At 38.4% G+C, this 26,274-nt stretch overlaps 1 protein-coding gene across 3 annotated transcripts; it reads left to right on the plus strand.

The window, feature by feature from the left end:
• Positions 1 to 1,539: 1,539 nt before the first annotated feature.
• HEPACAM2 (HEPACAM family member 2) lies at positions 1,540 to 23,809 on the plus strand. Of its 3 annotated transcripts, none has more exons than XM_061350090.1 (10): positions 1,540 to 2,012; positions 4,876 to 5,226; positions 6,202 to 6,486; positions 12,487 to 12,783; positions 15,188 to 15,313; positions 15,398 to 15,422; positions 15,545 to 15,582; positions 16,879 to 16,952; positions 20,054 to 20,166; positions 23,354 to 23,809. In XM_061350090.1, exons 1-10 carry the CDS (start codon positions 1,943 to 1,945, stop codon positions 23,361 to 23,363), a joined length of 1,389 nt encoding a protein of 462 aa, XP_061206074.1. In that variant the 5' UTR covers positions 1,540 to 1,942; the 3' UTR covers positions 23,364 to 23,809. The 3 variants fall into 3 exon arrangements, with proteins under 3 accessions (XP_061206074.1, XP_061206077.1, XP_061206076.1); XM_061350093.1 differs by having other exon boundaries at positions 15,269 to 15,313; XM_061350092.1 differs by lacking the exon at positions 23,354 to 23,809 and having other exon boundaries at positions 20,054 to 20,170.
• The last annotated feature ends 2,465 nt before the right edge of the window (positions 23,810 to 26,274 follow it).

The following is a 26,274-nucleotide window of genomic DNA, read 5'->3' on the forward strand; positions in this document are numbered from 1 at the left end:
AAGCAGGCACACTGCTCTTCCTTTGAACTGACGCAGTGCAAAGGGAAGGTCAGGAGTCATGGTCCCTTCCCTGTGTACTTCAGCAGGAATTCATTACTTCTGGCTACCGTTGGGAAGATAATCTGTAATTATTTCTGTGGAAAACCTTTGTCAAATTTAACACATAACAAAGTTACTTTGCAATAACATTTTCAGAGATGCTTGAAAGTGCTCAGATTACTAATGCTGCAAATAAAGTTGCTTTTATTAAAGAGGAGTGAGGTTTGATTTGTATTGAGTCCAAATGCCATTTAACAACCAGCACAAGCTAGAATTCCGGGGGAAAAGGAATGCAAATTATTAGCATCCACTTCCTCTGTGTGAGGTAGGCAGTGTAAAGTTTCAGCAAATTAATGACATCAAGTTTATATGCAAATGCTGGAAATAAGAGGACACAGTTACTTAAACAATATAACTATGCTAATCTGATCTTTTTTATTACTCTCTTCACCCACGTACATTAAAAGTGCTCACATAGGCTTTATCCCAATGTGAAGGCTCCCATCATTCAGTTAGAAAATAATTGGAACCTATGAACAATATTTTATTACGTGTTGAAACCAAGCAGATAATAATTTCTAACTCAGATTTTACAAAAGGTTGCAATTTGATGCATCTGCCCTACACCTAAGTGGATTAAGAAGGTTATAAACAACAGCATTCAGGAGCGACAGGACAGTGGGTGCGAGAAGTCTTTGGAAATACGCAGAATACTCTCTTCATCTCCTGTCTTGTGTCAGGTGGTGACATTTCTGGTGGGATCACTGTACTTCTGTTAACCTGAAATAACCTTCATGCTTTTCACACTTGATCTTTATAGATCTAGGTATTTTCACCTCCCTTTAACTTAAGTGAAAATTGAGTGTTCAGCCCTTCTGGTGGGGGCTTAGAGCTTTGCAGGACCCCGGCTCCTACCACACAGTGAGGGAGGAAGGCAATTCCTTGCCACCAGTCCCACCTGCATGAGGCAGGATGCAGCCTGACATTTGTTAATCCATAATACTCTGCCTGAACGTTGCATAGCAAAAAATTAAACCCTCTCTGTCGCTGCAAATATTTGCTGTTGCAAACTGTTGCCGCACATGCGACTGGGAGGGTTGCTGAGTTTGCTGCTGATTTGTATAGTGGGTGATAACTTTGGACAACATCCAAATCATACATTAGTACTAATTTAAACCAATGTAAGTTAATGCAGAATAAACAGTAATCAGCAGCTAACTCAACAACTGTAGTAAGCTGTCCACTCCAGCCATAGGATTCTTTGTTCAAAGATGTCTGATAGACACTTCATGTTACATCTTATTTAAGATATAGGGAACAAAATCAGTGCCAAGTTATGCTTATGCTAAGGAAAAAAAAATACTGGAAAGTTACAGGCTTGAAAGTGCTGAAAAAATTTGTAAGCAAGGCTCTTTCTTTAGTAGCTGATTAATATTTTTTATAAGAGAAAAGGGGAGGCTGTCACTGGAAAATATGAAAATTCTGACTACTAATTCTAGCTTGAAATAAGCAGAACCTTCTACTAGTATGGTATTTTTTATGAAACTGTAACTAAAGGATGTTAATAAGGATGTTTATATAACCTGTACACTGGGTGCATTCACTTATTTTTGTTAATTCAGTGTACTTTGTATTCTGTGCACTATTTATTATATTCTGTGTTGTATTTGCTACGACTGCCAGGGGAGGGTTACGATAAAGTCAGAGGCAAAGAAGATGGGTGCTCATCTAACAGGTGCTCCACTCCCTTTGTTCTTTGTATACACATATTCAAATCACATAAGGCAGGGGACAGGATAGGGCCTGTTAACTCATTGCTGATTTCCCTAGCAAATAAACGAGCAGCTGCAGGTCCAGCCCCTGGCTTAGCACTGCTGAGAAGGTGGCATTTGTGTGGGACAGGATGCTTTCATGGAGCCCTTTAGCCAATTTCTTTTGGGACTTACAATGCAAAATATATTTTCTGCTTGTAGGTAAGAAATAGTATGAAATATATTTGATTGTTTTTGTGAAAATGCCATTTTTTTTATTTATCTTTATAAATTTAAAGGTATTTCTGTTGTATTGTCAGATGTTTCATATCAAGAAAGTAGCCTAAAATCTTTTAAGTAGATAGTGTCACCTTGGTTTATGTATGAAGCTATAAAGTTTTAGCAGCTGACAAGGATGAATGCTATACATAATCTGGTTATAAAACATGGGCATAGATTGCATACATATTGTCACATTTTACTGAGTAATATATACACTGTATGTTCTTATAAGGCTGGGCAGGTTCTGAACCTAAGTTTATATAGAAACAGTTACACAAAATGTATTATGTTGAGACAGTGCTGATAACATTATTTTCCACTTCATTATGATGCCTTATAGTTAATATAGAACATTTATAGTTAACATTTAAAGATACTTCATATGATACTAAATTAAGCTTTCAATTAACTGAAGAATGTCTTCCCATTAATAGCACATTTGTTTGGTATCTGGGTGCAGTTTTTTAAGTATGTATTTGTTATACCTAAAGTATAGGTTTTTGACAGGAATGTCCTGTGATCAAATGTTAGATAAACATATTTCTACAAACTATTGTAATTAACTTTTTCTATATATAATTGTTTCTGTAAAGTAGTGCATCCTCTATACATTCATGTATAAGGACAATTTTTCTTTTACCTTCTTTGTGAACTTCATATACAGTCACCTAGTTTCCTTGATTTTGAGCTAAATACTTCATCGCGAGTTTGGGTTTCATAATAATTGCAGGTTTATATGAAGATTACTGGATTTCTTTAAAAAAAAGAAAACCCTGGTTGGTAAAAAACACAGGGAATATACACTTTATCTACATTAACACTTTATTGGACATTTGTTATTAAAATCCTATGAGAAATAGTACTGTACGAGCAGAATGCTTTAGAGTACACGTTTGTTCACCAGGAAGTCTCATCGTATACCCTTATTCAGATGTGCACGTTTCCTAGTATGGGAAATGTGCAGCTTGTACTTTATATCATGACAACAGTCAATGCTTTGGAGGCATGACACAAGCTCACCAAAGACATTGACCTCAGAAACCAAAATTAGGTGCAATAACAAAGCTCAGTGGAACATTTTCTTGGAAAAAATCTCAAACTGGGTAAGAGCATGCCTCAGTCTTACCTGGTATAAATAGGGGTATTTAAAGTGCAGATTCCCTGGTCCATAATGTCTGGGTTTTTTTTTTTGCATAAATGAATATACTTGCAAAAATTGTAAAAAACTATTGTCACTGATCTGGCAACATTTTACACCAAGTTCAGGGTTTTGGAAGAGCTAAAGAGCTGAGTGAACACTGGCGACAAGCAGTTGAGAAGCCAAATTCACTTTGACAAGGAGATCTGCGTGTTAATTTAATGATAAAACCTTGCTATGCAGGTTTCAGTTTATGCCATAAACTCAAAAGTTATGTCATAGTTTCTTATTTAAACTAAAGCTGCAGCCATTGTTTTATGTCAACAACAACTGTTTTGCTTACCAGTACTGGTGATAGCAAAGTAAAATGGAAGCAAAGCACAGATCACTGAGCTCCAAATGGAGGTCATTTTGGTGCAGCCTTTAATGGTCATTATAGGAAAACTATTTTTCAGAATCCTGTTGTCTTGGAAAAATGTATATTATATTTGGAAAGCTATAGATGTAGGCTTAAATTATATTTAATTTGTGCCTGATGAGAATGATGTAAGAGTTTGGCATATTGGCTTGATTTCACCATTAGCATTCATTTAAGGATTAGTCACAACAGTCTTCAGTTTTAATTAAAAATCAAAATCAGGGAAGAAGAGAATCATAGAACCTATGTTTTAGGTTGGAAAAGACCCTTAAGATCATCAAGTCCATTCAGCACTGCCAAGTCCACCACTGTACCATGTCCCTAAGTGCCACGTCTACACATCTTTTAATACCTCCACGGGTGGTAACTCCACCACTTCCCTGGGTACCTTGTTCCAGGGCTGCAAAACACTTTTGTTGAAGAAGAGAACCCTTTCAGTAAAGAATAACCTTTCTGATGAAGAGCATTCCAGACTGCAAAAGATTTGATCTCTGTGAAAGTGAGAAATCTTCTGTAAAACCCTTGCCTTTGACAGAGCACCATTATCTAATAATTTCTTCAAGCCTCAGCCTGCTTTGCCCCTCACTCTGTACGTCATGGAGGATCTTCTGCATGCTGATGGCACCCTACGAAATCACCCCAGCAGACCCAGATAAAGCGATAAAAACTTCAGTTGCCCAAAGCCACTCCAGAACAGACTCCTAGAGGAAAGAATTAGTTCTGCCCTCACCAACTCTGGTCTTTCCTAAAAGCATTTCCTTAACTGCAGAACAAAGTCTCTTTCCAAGCTGTTATATGGAGCCACTTTTCCCCAAGAATCAAGTGGAACAAAGTTAATTACAGTTTTTAACTGACAAGAAATTAAGTTTACCAGCCACAGTTCTCTTTATACTTACTTTATGATGGTGGTACCTTCTATACTGGTAGTCCCAGTAATCCTAGTGCTTGCTATTCCTGCTTTGTTTTTGCTAATTTTCTGCAGAAACACATCTGTGAGAAAAATTTGTTATACATATTTTATGATTATACTGCAGCTGTTACTGGCTTCTTGTTCTACAGCACAATTGTTTACTGACAGTTAAATAAACCCAAAAATTGAGCAATGTCATGCAGAAAGAATAGGAATATGAACAGATCTTTTAACCAGTCATTTACAAATCTTTGTGACAGCTTCTTATTTGAGTTTTCCAGGGTTTCCATCTGTGGTTTGGGTTTGCTTATTTGTTTGTTCTTTCATTCTTATTCAGGTATTTGTTCTGCCTTAAAGTTGACAGTTCCATCTCATACCGTCCATGGTATTGAAGGGCAACCACTCCATCTTACTGTTGACTACAATTTCAATGCTACAGCTTCTGAAATACAGATAATTTGGCTTTTTGAGGGACCCCAAAGTAATCCAAAATACTTGCTTAGCTCTGTCAATCAAACAGTAGTTCCAGACTTGGAATTCCAGCACAAGTTTACTCTCATACCACCAAATGCATCCTTGCTGATCCATCCATTGCGTATCAGTGATGAGGGCAATTATATTGTAAAAGTCAATGTCCGTGGAAATGGGACAATAGCTGCCAGTCAAAAGATTCAAGTAGCTGTTGATGGTAAGTTAGCAAAATGTAGTATCTTCATTTTGAAAATAAAATTGCAATAGTTTTAAAGTTCTGTTTCTTAGTATCCAGTTACAATAGTGGATAATTTAATGCAACCATACATTAATAAATACTAACAATTATGTTGTCATCTACTGCTGCTGGAGGGAATGCTAAAATATGTCATCTTTAAACAAAATTAATGTATTGACTAATGTCTCTGGGTCATATGTAAAAAATTAAAGAGGTAGAGAAACCATCAATGTGAAATTAGAGAAACTTCTAAAAAATAAAGTTTCATAAGGCTCTTCTGTGCTCCCAATCATGAAGGATGGGGGGGGGGGGGAAAGCAGGGGGAGGAATAGAAAAGAATGATCTAAAAGAATGACAGGAGGCTACTGTAGTTTATGGATTATACAGAGGGAGCCCTGAAACTGTTGGGCTTGGAATAATGAAAAGAATTGCATGGTGTCATGCCAAAGTTGTAGCTGTCATTTAACTCCCACACCCATCCCAGTTTGCAGTCATCCTCACATCTGGACTGACAGTGTATTTCAGCAGTGCCCAGTGTCAGCAAAGCTGTGGGCAGCCACAGTGAGGTGTGGGCAATGTCATGCTTTGCACTCTTTTCATTTCTGTGGCCTCAGGGATTTGCTTATGAGGTAGGAGGTCATTATACACCTGACTTCAGCCCTTGTCCTCGTACCAGTATATACAGTCTAGCTTTATATTCATCTATAATATTATATAAAATTATAATATTTATAATATAATATTTATAATATTTATATTCCAGAACAACTCTTACAGTTACCAGCTGAGAATTCAGCCTGCTTTTTTCAACCTTTAGTCACATTTAATAAATAAAATTTGAAATGCAAGTACTTGCTGGGGAGGATGTTGACTACTATTTATATCATCTTGACAATGAGAACTGTGATATACTGGCTTGTCACTTTTACAACTCTGTATCACTTTATTTTACAGTTCCTGTCACAAAGCCAATTGTACATACTGAACCATCTTCAGGAGTAGTGGAGTATGTAGGGAATATTACCTTAAAATGTACCATGGGTGAAGGTACAAGGGTAGTTTACCAGTGGATGAAAAATGGGAAGCCTCTCCATGCCGGCCCTAATTACACCTTTTCATCGAACAATGCTACACTTCTAATTGTTCCTGTTGTAAAAGAAGACATTGGGAATTACAGCTGTCTGGTATCTAACCCTGTCAGTGCAATGGAAAGTGAGATAATTGCACCCACCATATATTGTGAGTATATGAAATATTCATAATTACCTTTGCATAAATGATCTTGCTGGAAAGAGGGCCTCTAACTATGGAAACAGGAAGAAAACAGTTGAGTCCACATTATATGTGAGCTTACATTCAAATTAAGCTTGTTTGTAACAGCTCTAATTGTTATATAGCTGTGAAGAAAGTCTTCAATTCAGAATTCAAATAGGAACTTCAAGAATTCCACAGTAGAGATATCTTCAGATTTGGAGGACATGTGACTCAAAGGAAAAAAAAATAATCATCAGATGGGTATACATGGAAATATTGTAAAAATGGAGACAGGAAACAATGTCAAAAAGCTAAGTACAGGAATTACCAGGCTGAAGGACTGGTATTAATGGTTTTCCTTAAGGTCATTTTGAGTCCAGCCTTTTTTAATACCTCAGTAATGACATCAGCATAAAGACTGGGAGTATCTCAGTGAAGGTCACCTGTGACATTAAACTAGGAGGACTGAATGACACTGTGTAATAGGACTGGTATGAAATTTATTAGTAAAAAATAAATGGGCATCCGCTTTTAGAGAATCAAAAACATGAACTGCTGGTAAGATGGAGATTGGTTAGGAAATAACTGAGGTAGTAAACCTGGGTGATTGAGCTGTCACAAGGTGTCTGTGAAGTGTTAGTATGATTAAGGTACGAGAAAGACATAGGTAACTTTGGGACGTGTTGGCAAGATATTTCCAACAAGGAAATAAGGAGAATACTAATGGCATGCAGAAGATGAGGCCACATGTAGAATACTGTGTGCAGTCCCTGCACATCCCAGAGCACTGATTTTGAACTGCAAAGAAACAGAACAGAAAGGAATGGAGAAGAGACACGTAAAACTCAGTCTGGTTTAGCAAAATCAGAGCCTAAAGGAGTATTTGCTCTCCACATCAAATGGGAAACATGAGGGAGCAAGAATAGTTTTATAAAGGCCAATGTTGGCAGAAGAGTAAGCCATAAGCTAGCCATACATTTTGACAGGAAATGAAAGCACCTGATAAACTGTGAATGTAGCTTGAGTTAATGAATTAAATGAGTTGGAGAAAATGGAAGATTGACTTAATCAGTATTCAACAATAATACTTTAATCTTAAAGAAGGCACCCTCATTTTCTTCCTTACCCCTCCTGTAATGTCAGCTCCCAGTGCCTCCAAGATTTGCAAGTAGCCATGCTATGTACATGACCTTACCGTGATCTAATCCTCGGAAGTCAAACTGGCCTTCTCAGAGGAGAGCTGGATTCAGACAGGTCAGGACCTACTTTGCCACCAGCCCTGTTCAGACATAACCAGTTTACCCAATGGCACAGTGTGGATGGAACAGTGCAAGGGCTGGAAAAGGATTCCTGTCCAGCCAAGGGCTGGGGCTCACTCCTGCTTTTGCCAGGTTCTGGCAGCTGGCGGCTCATAGACAGAACATGCCCTAGACTTGTGATTGCACCACTAGCATACTCAGAACCTACACCTCTTACTATGTCGTATTTTCCTCCTCCCCCTTTTATCTCTGATTATACGTTCTGCTACTTATTTTTAATTACAAATTGTAAGAATTGGGTAAGGCGGTGTCTTGCATTTGAAGTGTGTGTATGGGTCTCTACACCACAGCAGGAGAAGAGAAAAAAACTGCCTAAATTAGCAAAGACTAACAAGGATATTTATAGACGAGAGCTTATACCTTAGGTGCAGCTTATACAACTGACAGCAATGCAGACATGAAGGTGAATGAGCTGCTGCAGAGTCATGAACAGGGCAGATGTGAACTGAGCTTCCATCACATTAGACAGAAGAGTCATGAGAAAATGCTCTACAAGGAAATTACCAGCACTGGTGGAGTTTTAACTTTTCACTACTGCAACAATAAAAGAAAAGAAAAAAAAGCAAAACATTTTTTAATTTAGCAGGGTTTTAAATGCCTGCTTTTGTAGTCACAATCTCCACTCAGGTGCTGAAAGTGCTAAGAATGAAAGCTGCATGTCTATGAATACCCTGGCTCTACTGCTTTTCTCACTTTATTGAGCTATGACTGGGCCTTGTACACCTCTCTCTTCAAAGAATACCTACACAAAACTCGGGGACACTCTGTCCAGCACAACCTGGCAGCCTTCTCACAATGCCATTAAATCAGGTCAGGCTAGAAAAATACCTGCCGCTCTTGCTACCTTTCAGACTGCTCCTTTTGTTTGTGGCACAGCGCAGCCTGTTCAACACTCACATTTCAGTTCTGTTCCACACGGAACTGGCCCCACAGACGGGTTTCTGGGACACTTGCTCTGACAAAGTGCGTGCCCTTCAGCTGCAGTTTCTTTCTGTACTGCTTCTTCCCTTCTCCCTCACTCAAGTGTATGTATTTTCGAGAAAATTTGAAAAATCTGTCCAAGTTCTAAGCTCAAAACCTATTTTTGAGCCATTGTTTAGCAGAACTTTGAAATCTAAAAGTTACTTCAGTGTCCACATTTCTGGAACCTTTTGCTGTTTGAGTGATTGTGATATGCAGCTCAGAAAGTCTGTATATGTACCAAAATCTTTGAGGCTCAGATTTTCTCCACATGTGGAAATGCATTAAAAGTATTTGCATATTCAGAATATCCTTTTTATTTCACCAGAACTGAGGATTTGCTTTGTGCATAATTTAAAATTTGGAAAAAAAATATTTAGAGAAAACAATGCAATGCTGAAAGACTGCAACTCTTGCACTACTGTCCGTATCCAAGTTGGTGATGGGAGTCGGAGTCTTACTCCCTGAGCTATAGAAGGTCATGTAAGACAGTGCAACCTCTCCCTGAGGGGTAGGTTGTCTCCCAGCTCCCAGTTGTCAATAATGACCGAGAGCAGGCCCCGGGATCTCTATGTACCATATGTCATTGCTGCGGGGGAGTTACTGGAGGTGATAAAAAAAGTCACCCACAGTAAATACCTGCCATCTGCTTGGAAACAGTAACAGCCTCGTGGTAATAGAAACAATTGGAACTATTCCCACAGAGCAGTAAATTGTTACTCAGAACAGATGATTTATTATTTTACAAGTCATTTAGTTAACTGGCTTTACTGAGACAAGAGGCAGATTTCTGTTGAGAATGACACCGGAAAGGAGAAGTAGAACTAAGGGATCCATGAAGGCTGTCACTGTGTTTTGACTGAGAATCAAAAGTGTTTTGTTCTTCATTTCACATTAATATTATTCTGCTTCCCCTCTAGCTATGGTGATAATGCACCCTAGAACATGACTATTACATTAACGTGACCCAGAAACAAATTATTGTCATGGAGGCTGCATCAGAAACTGTTGCGCTGTGCTGATGGAGTTGAATTTAGCAGACTAAGTGGGATTTCCTTCCTTGGGACTTCTCAGAGATGGAATATATTCAGTCCTGGAGAGGAAATGGTTAATTACCTGCCTTTTAGAATTGTACTTGAAGCCATGTATGTCCCTCAGCTACCCAGCGTTCAGGGATCTCAATGTATGTGATGCCCAGGAGAGGCAAAAGATAGATCCAGGCGAAGCAGAAGGGTTACCCAATGCTTGTGTTGATTTCCTCAAGGAATGCCACTTTTCAGACTTTGCTAAGGTTTGACTATTTCTTAAAACTTTTCTTTGTTTTGTTTGTTTGTTTGTTTCAAATGTACTTTCCCAGCCAGTGTGCCTCAGTATTTTTATAATGATCCATTTCAATTTGGAGCCTTCACACAAAGTGTAGTTATGGTGTTGTCATCTGTGCTACACCGTTACAATACTGATAAAAAAGCAGAACTTAGTTCTGATTCTTTTGCAGGCTGGGGCAAATTTCCCACTATAGTGAGAGGGCACAGAGACCAGTCAGCTATTCTTACTATTAGTCTCTCTTTACTTATATCAAGGGTTGTATTATCAGTGGAAGTAAAAGCTAATTCTTCTAAGAAAGAAGATTTGGATAGGAGGAACCACTGAATTACTCTGAAAAGTAAAAAAAAACATGTCTCTGCCTATAAATAGTGCATGAGAGGTTTTACTTTCAGTTATGAAAAAGTCAAAGTTCCATACATCTCTCTCCTTTCCCATCTGAAAAAGGGGAATTAAATGCCTGTAACAGGCAAGCTCCTGAGAGAAGCTGGTGCTCTAGAGGGGCTCCCTGTCCCCTGAAACATGCAGCTGAGTGAGGTCTGCCAACCCAAAGTAGTGGTGACAAGTCTGCAGTTCCCAGAAATGCTCATTACAGGGTCAGCTGGCTCATGGATACAGTAAATCAAATAACTCAGGAACTGCAGAGCCTATGAAGTAGGAGCCCAGATGCCTCGATTCTTCAGAATGGTCCCCACGATGTAGGTGGGAGCAGCGTTAATTCATGCTGAAGTGACTCTGTACTGCATTTCCCAAGTAAATATTATGTATGATGTTAAACCTTCCTTAAAATGAGACTGCATAAAGCTTACAACTAAGAAGTAAGTAGAGAAAACAAAAAAGTTTTACAAGTTTAGGTTGTGAAATGTGGATATTTGGCTAAAAGTGGACTAAACTGAGATCATGGTGCGATAGTCTGCATTGTCTTGTCTAAGCCTTCACAAAAAAATCCCAGAGGCACACACAAAGTGCCTGTTTTGTGCTGCATGCTGTTTGCCTATGTGTTCCTGAAGAATAAATCAGTCTCATAAAAAAAAGACAGGCAATAAATAGAAGTGTGCGTGTTAAGAGGAAGGTCTAACATCAGCCTGAATTTCCTGATGAAAAACAGTCTGAAATGTTACAGTGCCACTTCATGTACAAGGAATTTCCCATTCCAACTCAGCTACATTATCTTAATGCTTCCAGACAACCACAGGAAGGTGGAAATATTACTTGATTGAACTGTTTACAATGGACATAATATTGACTTACCTTTTTGAAATGCCATCCTGTGTGAGATATTTGTCAGCCCCTTCACTGAACTTCAGGGATCTTACCAAAAGGATGTTCTGCATATTTTCTTCTTTTGGCTTCTGTCCTTATTAAATCTGTGCTTTTTTGATTATGCATGTAAGTCCTTAGGGAATAAGCAACATTGAAATTATTAGGTTTTTTGACTGGAAAAGGTAATTTAATAAGGCACATTATGATTATTATGTTTGCTACATTAATTTCTATAATTAAATTCTTGTAAAAATAGATTTTAACATGCAAAGATATAAAATCTCCATGATCTGAAATGACCTATTCAAAATAGCATGGGAAATATTCTTTTCATATTTAAATATATTGTTTCCTTTCCGATGTTCCTATGAAGATAACACTAAAAATACTTAGCTGGTCAATTTTCTGACTAATGAATACATGACTATTGAACATTATATGCCTCTTCTTAATGATATTCAGAAATACAAATTTCTTTCAGCACAAGGGCTTACTCTTGAAAGAAACATCAATGTTAAAATAGCACAATGCTACTAAAGTGGGGGGAAGTTTTAAGTTTGTTTTAGCAGGCATTCATGGAAAACTTTTTCTGAAGTTATCTAAGGCCCATCGCAATCTAGGATACCTGCAGGATAGTTCCCCAAATAGTTATTATACTGCAAAGTATTACAGTGAATATTTATGTATTTCAAGGCTAATTTGTTCACTTTTAAATGTGCGGAGAAATTACTTACACCAATAAGTTTGGCATTTAAATAGAAAGGGTCAAATATGCCCCTGAAGGATACCTGCACCTTTACTCCACAGCTTTTCAAACTGTTTTCAGGTTTTGTTCTTTTTATCATACTGAACAATGCATAGACCTGTGCTTTTTCCCTAAACAGTGATTAGATCAGTATTCAGTGGGTGTAGTCTGACATAAACCTAGTACAGATCAAGTTCTTGAACTGAAAGCCTTTTAATTGAAATGCTTGAATCCAATGCCAGCCATTCTAAAGGCTAGCCTAACTTAAAAAGTCTAAGTTTAGAGATATGCTTTTATTTAAAGTTAAATTATATGCTTTGATTTTATTTTTTTCGACTGTGTTTATTTATGGGTTTTTTTTCTTTTTCAATGCAGACGGACCTTATGGACTTAGGGTTAAATCAGATAAAGGTCTGAATATAGGGGCGGTGTTTACAGTGGACATGGGAGAAGTTATACTGTTCGACTGCTCAGCAGATTCAAACCCACCAAATACTTACTCATGGATTCAAAGGGCTGACAATACCACTCACGTAATCAAATACGGGCCCCACCTGGAAGTTGTATCTGATAAAGTGGCCCAGAAGACAATAGATTACATGTGCCGTGCTTTCAACAATGTGACTGGAAAACGAGATGAAACTCACTTCACAGTTGTTGTTACTTCTGTAGGTAAGAACATTAAATCATTGCTGTAACTATCAAGCCCAGAAAAAGAAAATAATTCTCAGAGAGAGAATATGTATCAGAAGTCAGGTCTTGCCAACAATGTAGCAAAGGGGATTTTGGCCTTTCAGTGGGATCTGGGTTTTCCTCACCGTGTGACATGGCTTGGGACAAGACCCACCAAGATGCTGAAGCTTTATGGGAGTTTGACACTAAAATATATTTGGGCATTTGGAACTTTATCCCTTGAGTAGAAAAACTTTCTCAGTAGGCAAACCTTATCTGATCAAGTAACATGGCAAAATGGTATGTCTCTTGCTCTCTTTCTTACTTTTTACCTTTTAAAATGACGAAGATTAATGGAGAGGATGGTGCAGAAATCTGCTGAATGCCGAGGTGAGCCTTCCCTCCCCAGGGCAGATTTAGTCCAAGGCTCGCAGTCCCACAGCTTTCAGGAGCTGTGAGCCCTGGGGCTCACCCGTACACAGGATAGTTTCAATCATAGATCACTGACTAAAATAACCAGGTGCAGACTCAGCAGTAATGAAGGTCTTTAATATTTTACCAGTATGATTCTGTATTAGAAAAACCTTAGTTTTAGTGTATGATAACAATGCAATGGTTTTATTACAATCTATTCCTAAAAATTATTTCACTGTCGTATTTATGAACCTATGAATTGACTCCTAGGTTCCACTGAACAAACACCTTTATTTCTCAAGAATTATAACATTAGTTCCTGTATTAGATTGTGTTAAACAGCAACAGAGCAGTTTTACAGGAAATCTCCAGAAGCATACATCAAAGAACAAGATATGGAGGAAGTCGGCTATCTCTTGCTAATACAGATCAATGCAAGTATTTTCAGATAAGGAATGTATGCTATTAATGTTCAACAAGATAGATAGAATATGTTGCCTTTTATAAAATTTAACAAAGCAATTTCAGTTCTGCAGAACAAAGAGTTCGGCCATTTGTTAGTCAAGTAAACAAGGAGAGCAGATGTCCATCGCTCAGGCTGACTTACGGATTCATTACAAATCCATGGCTTTCTCTGTGCTGGAAGGAAGATGGGTTCCAGTTTTACACTGAGAAAACTGCACTTTAAAACTAAACATTGTGGTTATTGGTGAAAGAAAATGCAAAGACTATGTGTATTATTCCAGAGCCCTTTTCCCTGTCCCCATAATCCTAGATATAGGGCCTGGACTGTTCCTTTCAAAATACTGGAAAACCCATTGTCAGCAGCAACAGGAACTCTGATATTTCAGAAGACCTTACACAGCTCCCCCACCTAAGGAACTGAAACTCACTTATATCATGCTATAAACAGCAGCCTAATTAATGCTAAAAATTATCAGGAAATCCCATACCTTTGGGATGTGTCTGGTTTAAAATCCACATATTTAATCTTTGGTACAACAGCTGCACATGCAGCCAGCAAACTGCTGGTGAATTACATGGAGGTGTAGGTAAATGTGAGCAATGCTAGCTCTCTGCACAGGAGTTCATCCAAGTACTGGAAACATATCCAGTTAAATAATGCATGTTTGAATTGATTAATAAAGCTGCTGCTGACAAATACACAACATTAATTTACCTGTATGGATTGTGACATGGCCTTTAATTACATGGATTCTGCATGATTCAGAGCTAAAGAAGGAAATTGAAGGCGCACAAGAAAATATGTCTGGCGTTTCCTAACTTTTACATTGCTGTCTTTGCAAATTCTATGCAAATGTTTTCCACGTGCTTTTGTATATGTAATTATATACATATGGTGTTTGTGTTGTCAGTAAATCCTGCTGGAGAACTGCTGCTAATGCATAACTCAGCAAAGTATCTGAGCAGAGGAAAAAAATACTTTGGATATATTTAGACATGAATACAAATAAGCATAATTTATTGACTTCTGACGGGATTTGATAAGTAACCAAACTGTCAGTGATGCGAAAATCTTTAGAAAAAACACAGTAGTTCAGTTACCCCCTGATACTCTACAGCTCCTACAGCTAGGAGGAGTTCTCTCCCATCTAGCACAAACTACTCACATAAATGTCACCTAACTTCTTGGTAGTTCAGTGTCTCTATGCCTAACATTAGAACACCCATCTCCTTTTTGCGATGCTGCAATTTATGGATTAGATTTACTGACCTTCATTCAGCTGTATGTGCCAACCAGTTCTGGACTCATTTGTGATACAGGTGTCATTGCTCTTCCAGTTCAGGAGATATGGTGGGAGGGAGAAAATATTACCAATTCACACAAACCCAAATTGTATATCTATTTTGTATCTCTGTGCAGGTTTACTAGGTTCAGATGAATTTCAAAAGGTGTGTTTTTCAGTGTCATTGTAGCACATTGTACAGAACAAGAAACTAAATACAGTACTCATCTGCTTTGTCACAGGATTGGAGAAGCTGGCCCAGAAGGGAAAATCTCTGTCATCTCTTGCAGTAATAACAGGAATTTCATTATTTTTGATCCTAGCTATGGCCTTTTTATTCATATGGAGAAGATATCAGCCACATAAAGGTACGTAAAAGTTAAGTACGCTCCAGCTCTTTTTTTGCACCATTAGGGCAAAAGGAATAACAGTTCTTTTTTTCTTCTCTTCAGTGATACAACAGAAGCTACAGAGAAGGTACAAAAATAAATAATTCTTATGCCAAGTCATTTCTATCAAGAGAATTGCAATTTTTTTTATATTAATTTTCTTTTCTTGGCTTATGACATCAAACTGAAAAACATATTTATGTTTTCTAGGCCAGAGGCTGATTACAGAAAGGCGCATACATTTTCAGGTAATGCTAATAAGAGAAGCGTGACTGTAATCCATTCCTGCAGAAAAATGGATTCTCCACATAAAAAAGGAAGAAGCAAAGAAAAGGAAAGGAAGTGTGTTTTTAACTTGGGTTGCATATTTCTGTGCTAGCTTACTTAAGATAAAACCAAAATGGCAACAGGTCATTGTGAGGTTAGCACATGCCTGGAGTTCACAGCAGCACATACTCTGGTTGTCTTGAAATCTAGCTGTTTATTCTGGGATTTGGATCACCTCTATTCCACTCTTCACACTAATATGAGGTAAATTAGTGTTACTATGGGATAGTGAGAGGTGATACGGCATGGGAGGATCACAATTCTAAATGTTCATGGAACCAACTGATACCAATATTGTAAGATAAAAATATAACCTTACAGTATATACATTTTAGCCTCTACCATATTCTGTACTACATTTCTCTGTGTTATCAGGACCCAGTGTGTTTTTTCACTGCCTCTTTTCCCTCCACAATCCTTCCCACATGATCCTGCGCAAGGAGGTTGGAGCCTGGCCATCCTTTGTAAGGGCAGCACTTTTACTCCCATTGCTTCCTACCAAAGCATCAGAGCAGGCCATAAGCTGCTGCATACAAGAGGGTAGGGAAATATACAAAGCTTAGGTAGGTAATAATTTCACTTGATCACAGAGGCTCCTTGACTCTAGCAAGTGGTATCGGAGGAGGAAATCTCAGCACCATCTTTAGTGTTGCAGCCTTTGTTGGGGAGTCATGCCCAAGAGACAGCTAAGAGTCTCAGATCTGGGCAGTTGGAGGGTAGAGAAAGAGGTTCCCACCCTCACTGCAAGTTGTATCTGAAGTCCCAGATACAGTTTGTCAACTGGTTTAATAATGTAGCACCTATTAGTATCACATTCCCCTCTTTTTAGTCTCAGCATTATGAAAGTTTTAGGTGGTACTGCCTCACTACAGTGCTGAGCTTATGGATTATGCCTATTTTCTATGGGAAATAAAAGAAAATCAGTCTGTTTAGCCTTCCAGCAAAGAGAGTTCCAATGGCTGTACCGAACTGTTACTGAGGTTACAGGAGGCTCCTCACTTGGCCCAAGGTGCCAAGCACTGTGCATGCTGCTGTGTGGCTGCCCTGAATCTATCCACACCAGCTTTGGAGCTTGGCAGGGAAGTGGTTTAAAGCAGATCAAACAATTAATATTTGGATGTTTCAAAAATTAGGCCAAGTTGCTTTGCCAGTCATGATTTTCCAGGTTCATATTACACCTCAATACCTTTTTTCATGTTTGTTTGTTCTAACTTTAGGGCATGAAAGTGCTTTGGATGATTTTGGAATATATGAATTTGTGGCTATTCCTGATCTTGCCAGTGGTCCTAGGGTAGGTGATTTTACATCATAAACTGATGGTTTCATTTCTCTTTCTTAAGGTGTACTAAACATCTGTACTAGAATTCTTCTGTCAGTTTGGTCTGTTGCTTTTTGCTGGTCTCTATTACACCGTATTCACAGCTGGTGTTTACCTAGTACTTACTCTTTCTTTACTGTGTTACTAGTTTAGTACTTGTATCAACATCAGAGAGTAAGGAACAAAAAAAAAAAAAAAAACAACTCTAAAGACAACAATCTCACTTCATCTACCCTATATTAAAAAAATGTTAGTAGTATTGGGTAGATGGGAAGCACTGAACCACTTGTGTCACACAAGCAAATAAACTATTCTGATGCCATTTTCTGCCTTGACCGTAATGTTGCTGCTCATGCAACATACAACTCTGGCAGTGCAGGAAAGTCTCAAGGGGGTACGTAAAATTTTCACTTTAAAAACATGTGAACTAAAGCTTAGCTATTTTTCAGAAGAATTATTTCATTACCATCATGTATTGTGGGGGAGGATTTAAGCACACGAATTTTGCTAGCGGAAGAATCCTGCCACATATGCTACTTCTCTGCATTGTGGCTTTACTGACATTACTGTATAGCAGTTGGAGATCATTCTGATGTGGTGTGTAAAAGGACAAAGAAAAAATGAGAAACAGGGCCATAAAATTTAGCACTTTCCCTTTGCTAGGAAAAATTTCTGGCAATACAATCTTGGACCTTTGGAGCGCATCCATATGGTCAGGTAAGGGAGAGGTCTTCAAATATGATCAAACAGGGTCACATTAGCAGTCTTACCTGTTTTGTTGTTATGATTAGCTAGCATAATACATGATGTATTTGTTACATGAGGATCAGCAAGGCCAAGTCAGGTATGGTGATGCACTCTCTGAGCCTTTCCCAATAACCAATGGTGTGAAACAAGGTTGCGTTCTCGCACCGACCTTATTCACAATCTTCTTCAGCATGATGCTCCAAAGGGCTACAGCAGACCTCGACGAACAAGACGGCATTTATATTCGATACCGTACTGATGGTAGCCTATTCAATCTAAGGCGACTGAAGGCCCACACTAAGACCCTAAACCATCTTGTCCGTGAACTGCTCTTTGCTGATGATGCCGCCCTTGTTGCCCACACAGAAGCAGCTCTGCAGCGTTTAACATCTTGCTTTGCGGAGGCGGCTGAGGTTTTTGGGCTGGAAGTCAGCTTGAAGAAGACAGTAGTCCTCTACCAACCTGCACCCCAAGAAGATTATCGCCATCCCCATATTACCATCGGCGAGTCAGAGCTTAAGACAGTTCAGCAGTTCAGCTATCTGGGAAGCATCATTTCCTCGGATGCCACGATCGACAAAGAGATAGACAACAGAATAGCAAAGGCATATAGAGCCTTTGGAAAACTCCATAAAAGAGTCTGGTGTAATAAACACCTGAAGAAAAGTACAAAGATCAGTGTCTACAGAGCCATTGTATTGTCTACTCTTTTATATGGGTCTGAATCATGGGTCATCTACCGTCATCACCTGCGACTCCTGGAACGCTTTCATCAGCGCTGCCTCCGTACAATTCTAAACATCCATTGGACTGACTATGTGTCTAATGTCACTGTCCTCGAACAGGCAGGGGTCACCAGCATCGAGGCCACATTGCTGAAACTGCAGCTGCGCTGGGCAGGGCACGTCTCTAGAATGAAGGATCACCGCCTCCCCAAGATCGTGTTTTACGGTGAACTTGCCACCGGTAGCCGCAAGAGAGGTGCCCCAAAGAAGAGATATAAGGACTCCCTGAAACAATACCTTAGCCTTGGCCATATTGACTACCATCAGTGGTCCACCTTGGCCTCCAATCGGGAGACTTGGAGGCACACCATACATAATGCCGCTGACTCCTTTGAGAGTTCACGAAGAACTAGTCTCGAGGAGAAAAGACAACACAGGAAGAATCGCGTCCCACCTGTTCCACCCAAGGAGACCTTCTGCTGTGCTTTTTGTAGCCGGATTTGCCTATCCCACATTGGCCTTCTTAGTCATCAGCACGCTTGTAGTAAGCGTGGGTAAATGCCCTTCCCAAATCTTCGTTCGAGAAGTCAAGCCATGACATGATGTATTAGCAAAGTTAGTCATAGATTAATAAACCCTTTTCTCTGCTGGGGTTAGATGATTGAAATAGAAACTTCTAGGGCTACAGTGCTATCGTAAAGGTTAATGGAGAGGACATACTTGTACAGCAGCAGAAATAAAAGGCTTCAAGAAAACAGAGGAGGTGGACTTTACCTGTAAAATCTGTAACCATAGAAGGCTTACTGAGTATGGAGATCAGGCCCTAAATCATCACAGCCTTAAACACATTGTGATACCCCTTAGGCTGGTCGTATCAAAAAGTCACATTATTACACAATCGGGCCATTAGTAGATCAAGAGGGAAGCAAAAGTAACAAGGACAACAGAATGGATGCAAAAGCAATGAAATCCAGTAAAATTGCAAGAAATGGGAGAAACTCCGCTGATTTATATTGTTACTCATATTTATGGCATTGCAGATAAAGTCAGCATTGATCCACTGGTTCATTTCAGTTAACAGAAAAAAGAAAAAAAAAGTAAGTCGAGATAATGAAGAACTGGAGGTTCATATTAACATAAGAGCAGATTTGTATACTTAACATATTGAACAATGAAATTTCCATATTACTTCATTTATGGAAATTCCTTTCAGTTCCCTCTCTTTGACATGCTGGTGGGAGTTTCATGCTGAAGCCCTTCCCTGAATATTTTCTCCTTTCTTATTGTTTTCTTGCTTCTCTCTGTTAAATGTTCCTTCCTTGACTTTTGGTACACTAATATGAAATACTCACTGTATTAAATGCAAGAGCTGCATCCTAAATCTAAGATCCTGATTGAATTTAAAACTATTGCTTGTGTTACTATAAATGTGATGACAACTTAATCAAAATGAAATGTAAACTAACAGATGAACTGTTAAACCCATATGCAAGGCATTCATAGGCAAAAGTTAGAAAAAAAGGCAGTTATATTATCAGTTTAAATTCTGTTGATTCTTTTCCCATTTGTACTTACAGTAGGAATACTCTTTGCTACTTCTAGGTTTCAAGTCAAACTGTTCATGGCTCTGACTTTGTTCCGGGCCAGGATATGCTTAGTACAGTTTATGAAGTTATTCAGCATATTCCCGACCAGCTGCAACAAGATCATCAACAGTAAGTTAGAGGCTCTGTGCATTTATGTGGTAGCTCAAAGACAAATACTTTTGCAACCAGAACAATTTACATTTTGGTAGCTGGTGTTTGATCCCAGTGAGAGGAGAGTGAAGAAGGAAAACAGGTATGAGCCGCACCAATTCCTCCACTGTTTCCTATTCAATCCCTACTTTTCCTCGATACTCCAGTCTGTTGTTTCATCATGTGTGAAAAAAAAAAAGCTGAGATCTTCAGACAATTTCAAATGAAAATTCCCAAATGTTTTAAGAGGGTGGCTACAATATCACAGCACTGAGCAGATTAATCATCAATCAAAGCAGCTTAACCAGCAGCACAGCTTCCAGGCCTGCCAGCCATGTGCCAAGTAGAGGAAAAGAGGATTTTTTGCAGTGCTGAAACTGGCCAGCTGATCAGTAACCACTGGTTGTTAAAGTGGTCATTGAGATACTAATGGAGTGAGAAATGTCTTCATTTGTATCTTAACTAATGGTTTAGAGCCAAAGGATTCTTGTTCTGCAGAACCCTGGCTGGGAACTCCACAGAAGCACTTTTGCTGAGTTAAATACCAGAAGACCACAGCATGTTGTGCTTATACATTTAGTGTCTGGTAGTCCTGGTTTTGTTCAAATCACCTATTTCATAGCACTTCTTGGCATAGGAAGAGTGAATACACTGTAAAGTTTCTGTAATTGCGGTACAGCTGCCATAAATCTGTTGTCAATATCGACAGTCTTTCTTACAAATCAAGAACAGCACAGAAGACTATTTGGTAACAAGCCTTTTATATTACATTTTCCATGTTTTTATGATGTGTTCTCATTCTTTTGTGGTTGAAAACACACACTCTTACCAACATATTAATCAGCTGGCTGAGTAATGATAATGTTTATGTGACTGCATTAGCATTCAGTACTTACACTATTAAAAACTGTTCAGGTTTCATCTTCAACTATGTGTCCAAATTATGTATACAAACATGCAGCTACAGTTGTAAAAGCAAACTGATCAGTGAGAAAGCAATAATGAATTAGTAATGATGTTTTTGCTCTGGAGTTCCTCACTTTGAAACTCAAGATGATTATTAAAACAGCATTCATAAAGTAAAACTTTTCTTATTCTTCCTCCTACATGTCTTCTTTCTCAACTTTCTCACTGATACATTACACCTTTAAAAAAGGAATAAATTCAAAGCAAAGGTAGCTTAACTTTGTGACAGCTCAGATTTTTACTTAAACTTTGCAAAACATATTCTGTACTTGGGAAGGAGTTGTTTGCATAAACCCACTTTGCTGCTTTTTTCATACATCAAGATGTTAAAAAAAAGAAATGTAGGAAAATTTTCACTAATAAAATCTCTTAGACATGATAACAGGTAAACTTCTCATATTAGAAAGACCACTTTCATGAATTTTCCAATTCCTGATGTGCTACAAAGGAGCATTCTAAGTGGTAAATAAATGACAACTAAGTCGATACTGGTACTTGCAGCAGGATGCTTCAGCATTCAGTATGAGGAAAATACAAAACACCACAGAATTGAGAATGGAGCTGGGAAAGTAATTCCAAACCCCTATAGTGCAAAGTAATTATTGCTTATGGATCCCACAGGCTTGGTATGCAGCCATCTGTACAGTAATCAGCAACATTCATGGGAAAAATTATAAAGAACTTGCCTGCACTCTGCTTATGGCAGGAATTTCTCTTTGTAAAAAAAAAAGGATATTATGGGCGCCAAACAGGTTTGTTGGTAAAGTGATCACTTTACTCTTCTTCCCAGTGGTTCTAACTGGAACTGCTCTAGCTTCATAAATTTATTATAATTAATGTGCAAAGAAAAGTAATAAAAACTGTTTCTTTCTCAGATTTAAGTCTGAGAATCTTCCAGATCCTCTCTTTGAATCTAATTTCTGCAATGTTACCTGATGTTCTCTCTCTTGCTGTTAGAAATCCCGGGGACCGTACCAGGAAATCCACAGACCAGAGAATGCCTGACACTGGGAATAGCTTTTCCTTTCAACTTTCTCTTATGTTTTTATCAGCCTTTTTATCTGTTCATCCACACATGCACATATGCCTCTGACACTCTGAATAATTACAACATTTTAGATGTGGCCCAGCTTCTATAAAGTAAAAATACTGCTGGAAGCTATTTCAAACTCTCTTTGGTTTTGACAGACTAATACCCTAATTGCAGTAAAAAAATGAGTTGAGATGATAGCTGGATTTGCACTTTTACATTTGCATGGTGATAGGAGTCCCTGTTCACAAAAGTCTCTTGCAGATGTGCCTCCCCTGCTCCTCCAAATAATCAAAGGGAAAACACAACATCAGCTTTTAAAGAAACTGTTCTGCTCCATCTTTGGGCTCAACAGTCACAGAGCGTTACATGACTGTCACATACTCAACCATTTAATTAAACACACTCTTCTAAGCTGTTTTTTTAATGCACATTTCTTAAGCTAAATATAAATCCTGTCAGCAACTGGGCAACAAGCTCTTTCACATATGAAAGAAATCTGAAAATGGCCACAAGAGTTAATGAGCAAGAAGTTTAGGCAGCTTTTATACGTAACCACTGACAGCTTACAACTCTTCTGTGAGCAGAAACTGCTTGCAACTTAGGTTTCATTTTCACATCATATGAAAATAAATTTACATCATCTCCCTCTCCTCACATACATGCTGTTTCTCTTAGACCATGCATTAACCATTTCAGAAATTTCTACTCTGCCAACTACTGAAGAGCAATGAGGATGCAAATCTTTGCCAGGCATTTCAGCGTGGGCTTTGTAGTGCAGATTACACTGACTCAGCCTATCGTTACCCTATAGAAGGTGCTCTGGTACATTACTGCTGATAACATATGAGGAACTTGACATATCTGTACTGAAAAAGCAGCAGTGTGGGGTGGGACATTAGCCATTATATTACTTATGGCTGAGACCCCTCCTATCTTTCCAAGATGCATAAGATCTCTAGTATGTGTAACAGCTCTATTCTTACACATACTAAAAATTCGGTCAAATGCCCTCAGAACTGTCATTCAGACTGAAGAACTACTTTTGTGTTTAGAACTGCTGGCTTGTTTCTATGTTTGCAGTAGTGTTTTTTAAAGAAAAGAAAGACAGCATTGTGGACAACTGATTTCTATATCTATATAAATACATATATATGTGTTCTTTCCTAGATGTGCATGAAGATACAGGAGCAGGAAATCAAAGCATCTGAAAATATGACTGTGACTTCTTTATTATATATTGAAATGAAATGCCAACAACTCCAAGAATAGCAAAGGCTTATGCCAGCTATTCTTGAAACAGCAATTTCTCTTCAGACTGATAATCCCTTTCCTTTGGGTGCTCCAAATTGCCCATTTTTAATTTTTTCTTTGCTTGTTTCCTGTTAATGAATGGTTTATTGAAAAATATGGTGTTTTTTATTCCTTACATGTGTTTCCTTTTTGTGAATACAAAAGATAAAGGGACAGCTTAAAAATTGCAGTATAAAACCTATTTGGTTCATTACAATAATGGGTGGGAGGCACAGTGAGGAATCAGGCCCAAGACACTTCCCATGCTTATTTTATTTAAAAAATGGCAAAATTTGTGTATGGGGTTGAGTTTTACAAGAGAAGGTCTCCATAGTTGGCGTGAAGGAATCATAATAAATGCAACATATCAGATTGCAAAATACATTTGGGATTTAAAATAGAGTAATTCTTTTAACTCATTTAATGTAACATTATCTTTCCATTTACAGACATAGAAACTGATCTGCCAGGCAGTTACAGTTTTAAAATGTACACATTTATATTATTCAAATATAATACATTCTCATTAAACTGTTTCCTTTGCATTTGAACTGGTTTTCTATTTGCCACCGAAGAGCCTGTTAACTATTGACTAGAAGAGCCAGTAATATTTGAGTAAATTCTGCAAGCTGCAGAATGTTCAGGTTATTTATGCTTAAAAATTATAACTCCCCGGTGCAAATAAAACCAGTCAGACTCTGCTGAAAGTGTGCTACAAGTCCCTTCGTAAACAGAGGAATGCTCTTTCAGAAGCTTCTGTGGGTAGGTGTCTGAATCCTGTAGGAAAATTCACTATTATTTCACCAGGGTCAGCTATTGGGCAGTGTCAGCTGCAGCTTGGGAAAAAGGAAATTAGGAATTCAATCAGAATGACCTACAAGGGAAAGAAAAAAAAGGCTACTTCTGTAACAGCTAGTTGCATAGAAAATCATTAGAGAAAGCATACAGTGTGTCTACCCTTTAAGAAAGGCTGTATGGGATTATTTAAAGCACTCTGTATTACGAAAAATAACTCGCACTCATTTAGAATACCTCCTTAATCCATGTTTTCTAAACATTCTTCCCTCCTCCTCCTTTTAACGACAAGAAGAAATACTAAAACAGGTTTCAATGAATATTCTGATCTCATGCAAAAAAGAAAACTGGGAAAAGTACAACTTTACTGTTGCACGTGAGGAACTGTGGACTTGGCACCTCACAGTGGCAGCTGGTGCTGCCCAGATTTGAGAGAATTACTGAGGTGATCTCAAAGGTAACGTAAGCACCTAGGAAATAGAAGACATCCTCTGACATGAAGGCATCAGGCAGAAGGTGTAAATAGAAACATTTGGGGCAGAACTCTGAAGTACTGAAGTTACCTGAAGGGACAAGAAGTTCAGGGGCCATCCCCACAAATTCTTCCATCATTCATCCAAAGCTGACTTCTTTTGTTTGTTTCAATCTGGGACAGCCCTTTGGCACGTGCAAAGTCTGATTTTTGTCCTCTTCTCACTCAAGTGGATCTTTTAATTGCACTGAAATAAGCCTACAGTTTTCTAAGGTGTTTAACACAATCCCATCTTAACACATTTGATGTCACTGCAGAGCTACATGGCAAAAAATGCAGATGGATTATACAGAAATAACTTTTTTCACCTCTGGAGCCTCTGTATTTAAAACTGCCAGTAGTTCATATTTTTGTGACAGAGGAAAATGAATCATTTCAATATCAGTTCTCTTCTTTGTTCTTTTAAACTCACTGTAGGCACATTTGGCCTGAGCCTAACTCCATTATAAGGCTCCCTTATTGATACGGGAGGCCCTCAGTGACATTGCTTAGTGGCTGACTTTGCAGTCCTGGTGTAAAGGTTGGACTTGATATTCTTAAAGATCTTTTCCAACCTAGTTGATTTTATGACTCCTGAAACATTTTGTTTCAGAATCTGTGCTCATGTCTTGATAACAAGACATTTCAAATAAGCCATTTGTCAATAATGTGAGATGACTTTAGCAATCTAAGACAAAAAGCCACCCTAATAGTCTTTTAAACTTCTGCAAAATACCAGTAAAATATTTTAATAAAATAATGGTGTTTATGCAGCACGTAATGTGGGATAGTTCTGTGGGTCCATGTGTGGCTATGCTTTTTCACTGGAAAGGACCTACACCATTAAGTGTATAAATAAGGAATAAAAATCTGCCTGTTGCTTCGGGGAAGGTCAAGTAAGATGTTCCCTGCAGGCCTTTTTCCTTCCCCTGCCACACAGTGGTGCAGCCAAAGCACACCCAGCCCCACTGTACCCTGAGGCCCTCACTGTCCTTGGCCTCTTCTCAGCATCTGCCTACAACCTCTCTATAGAAATGACTGTGTATGCAGGACATGGCAGCCATGTTCCTATTCCTCACATACAAACAAAATTTATGGACAAAAACTCAAATGGTAAGGAAACTGACTGTGCTATAGAAAGAAGAAAAGCTTATTGTCAGGCTTAAATAATCCTCCTAGCTATGGCAGCAGAACCAGCTCTGCAAATAGAAATATGTTATTCCAAGGGCCAGAGAGCAAACACAGGCAAGTTTCCTTCTGCTTATATTATACTGTTCTCATCTATTTTTGTTTCACTGTGTCTTGGGTATTACTAGCTGTTAAACAAAAACATTCTAGTGGTTTAAATTCCTGTTCAAACTGTACTCATTTAGTATTCTTCTAAAGTTTGCATGGCGCATTTAGCTAGTTTTGGTGGAGGTATAAAAACAATAAACAGCTCTGAAATGTCACAGAAATTTAATGGATGAGAAAGAAAACCTTTTCATATTGG

Source organism: Neopsephotus bourkii, unplaced genomic scaffold, assembly GCF_033783945.1.
Source record: "Neopsephotus bourkii isolate Nb327-2 ecotype Australia unplaced genomic scaffold, CSIRO-AGI_Nbou_v1 NB_479, whole genome shotgun sequence".
In the NCBI taxonomy this organism is placed as follows: Eukaryota; Metazoa; Chordata; class Aves; order Psittaciformes; family Psittacidae; genus Neopsephotus; species Neopsephotus bourkii.

Coding starts and splice junctions, on each gene's coding strand:
- HEPACAM2 (XM_061350090.1), top strand. CDS start 1,943: ATGCTTTCATGGAGCCCTTTAGCCAATTTCTTTTGGGACTTACAATGC. Junction 5,227..6,201: donor GATTCAAGTAGCTGTTGATG/GTAAGTTAGCAA, acceptor TTTATTTTACAG/TTCCTGTCACAAAGCCAATT. Junction 15,583..16,878: donor AAAGGCGCATACATTTTCAG/GTAATGCTAATA, acceptor TTCTAACTTTAG/GGCATGAAAGTGCTTTGGAT.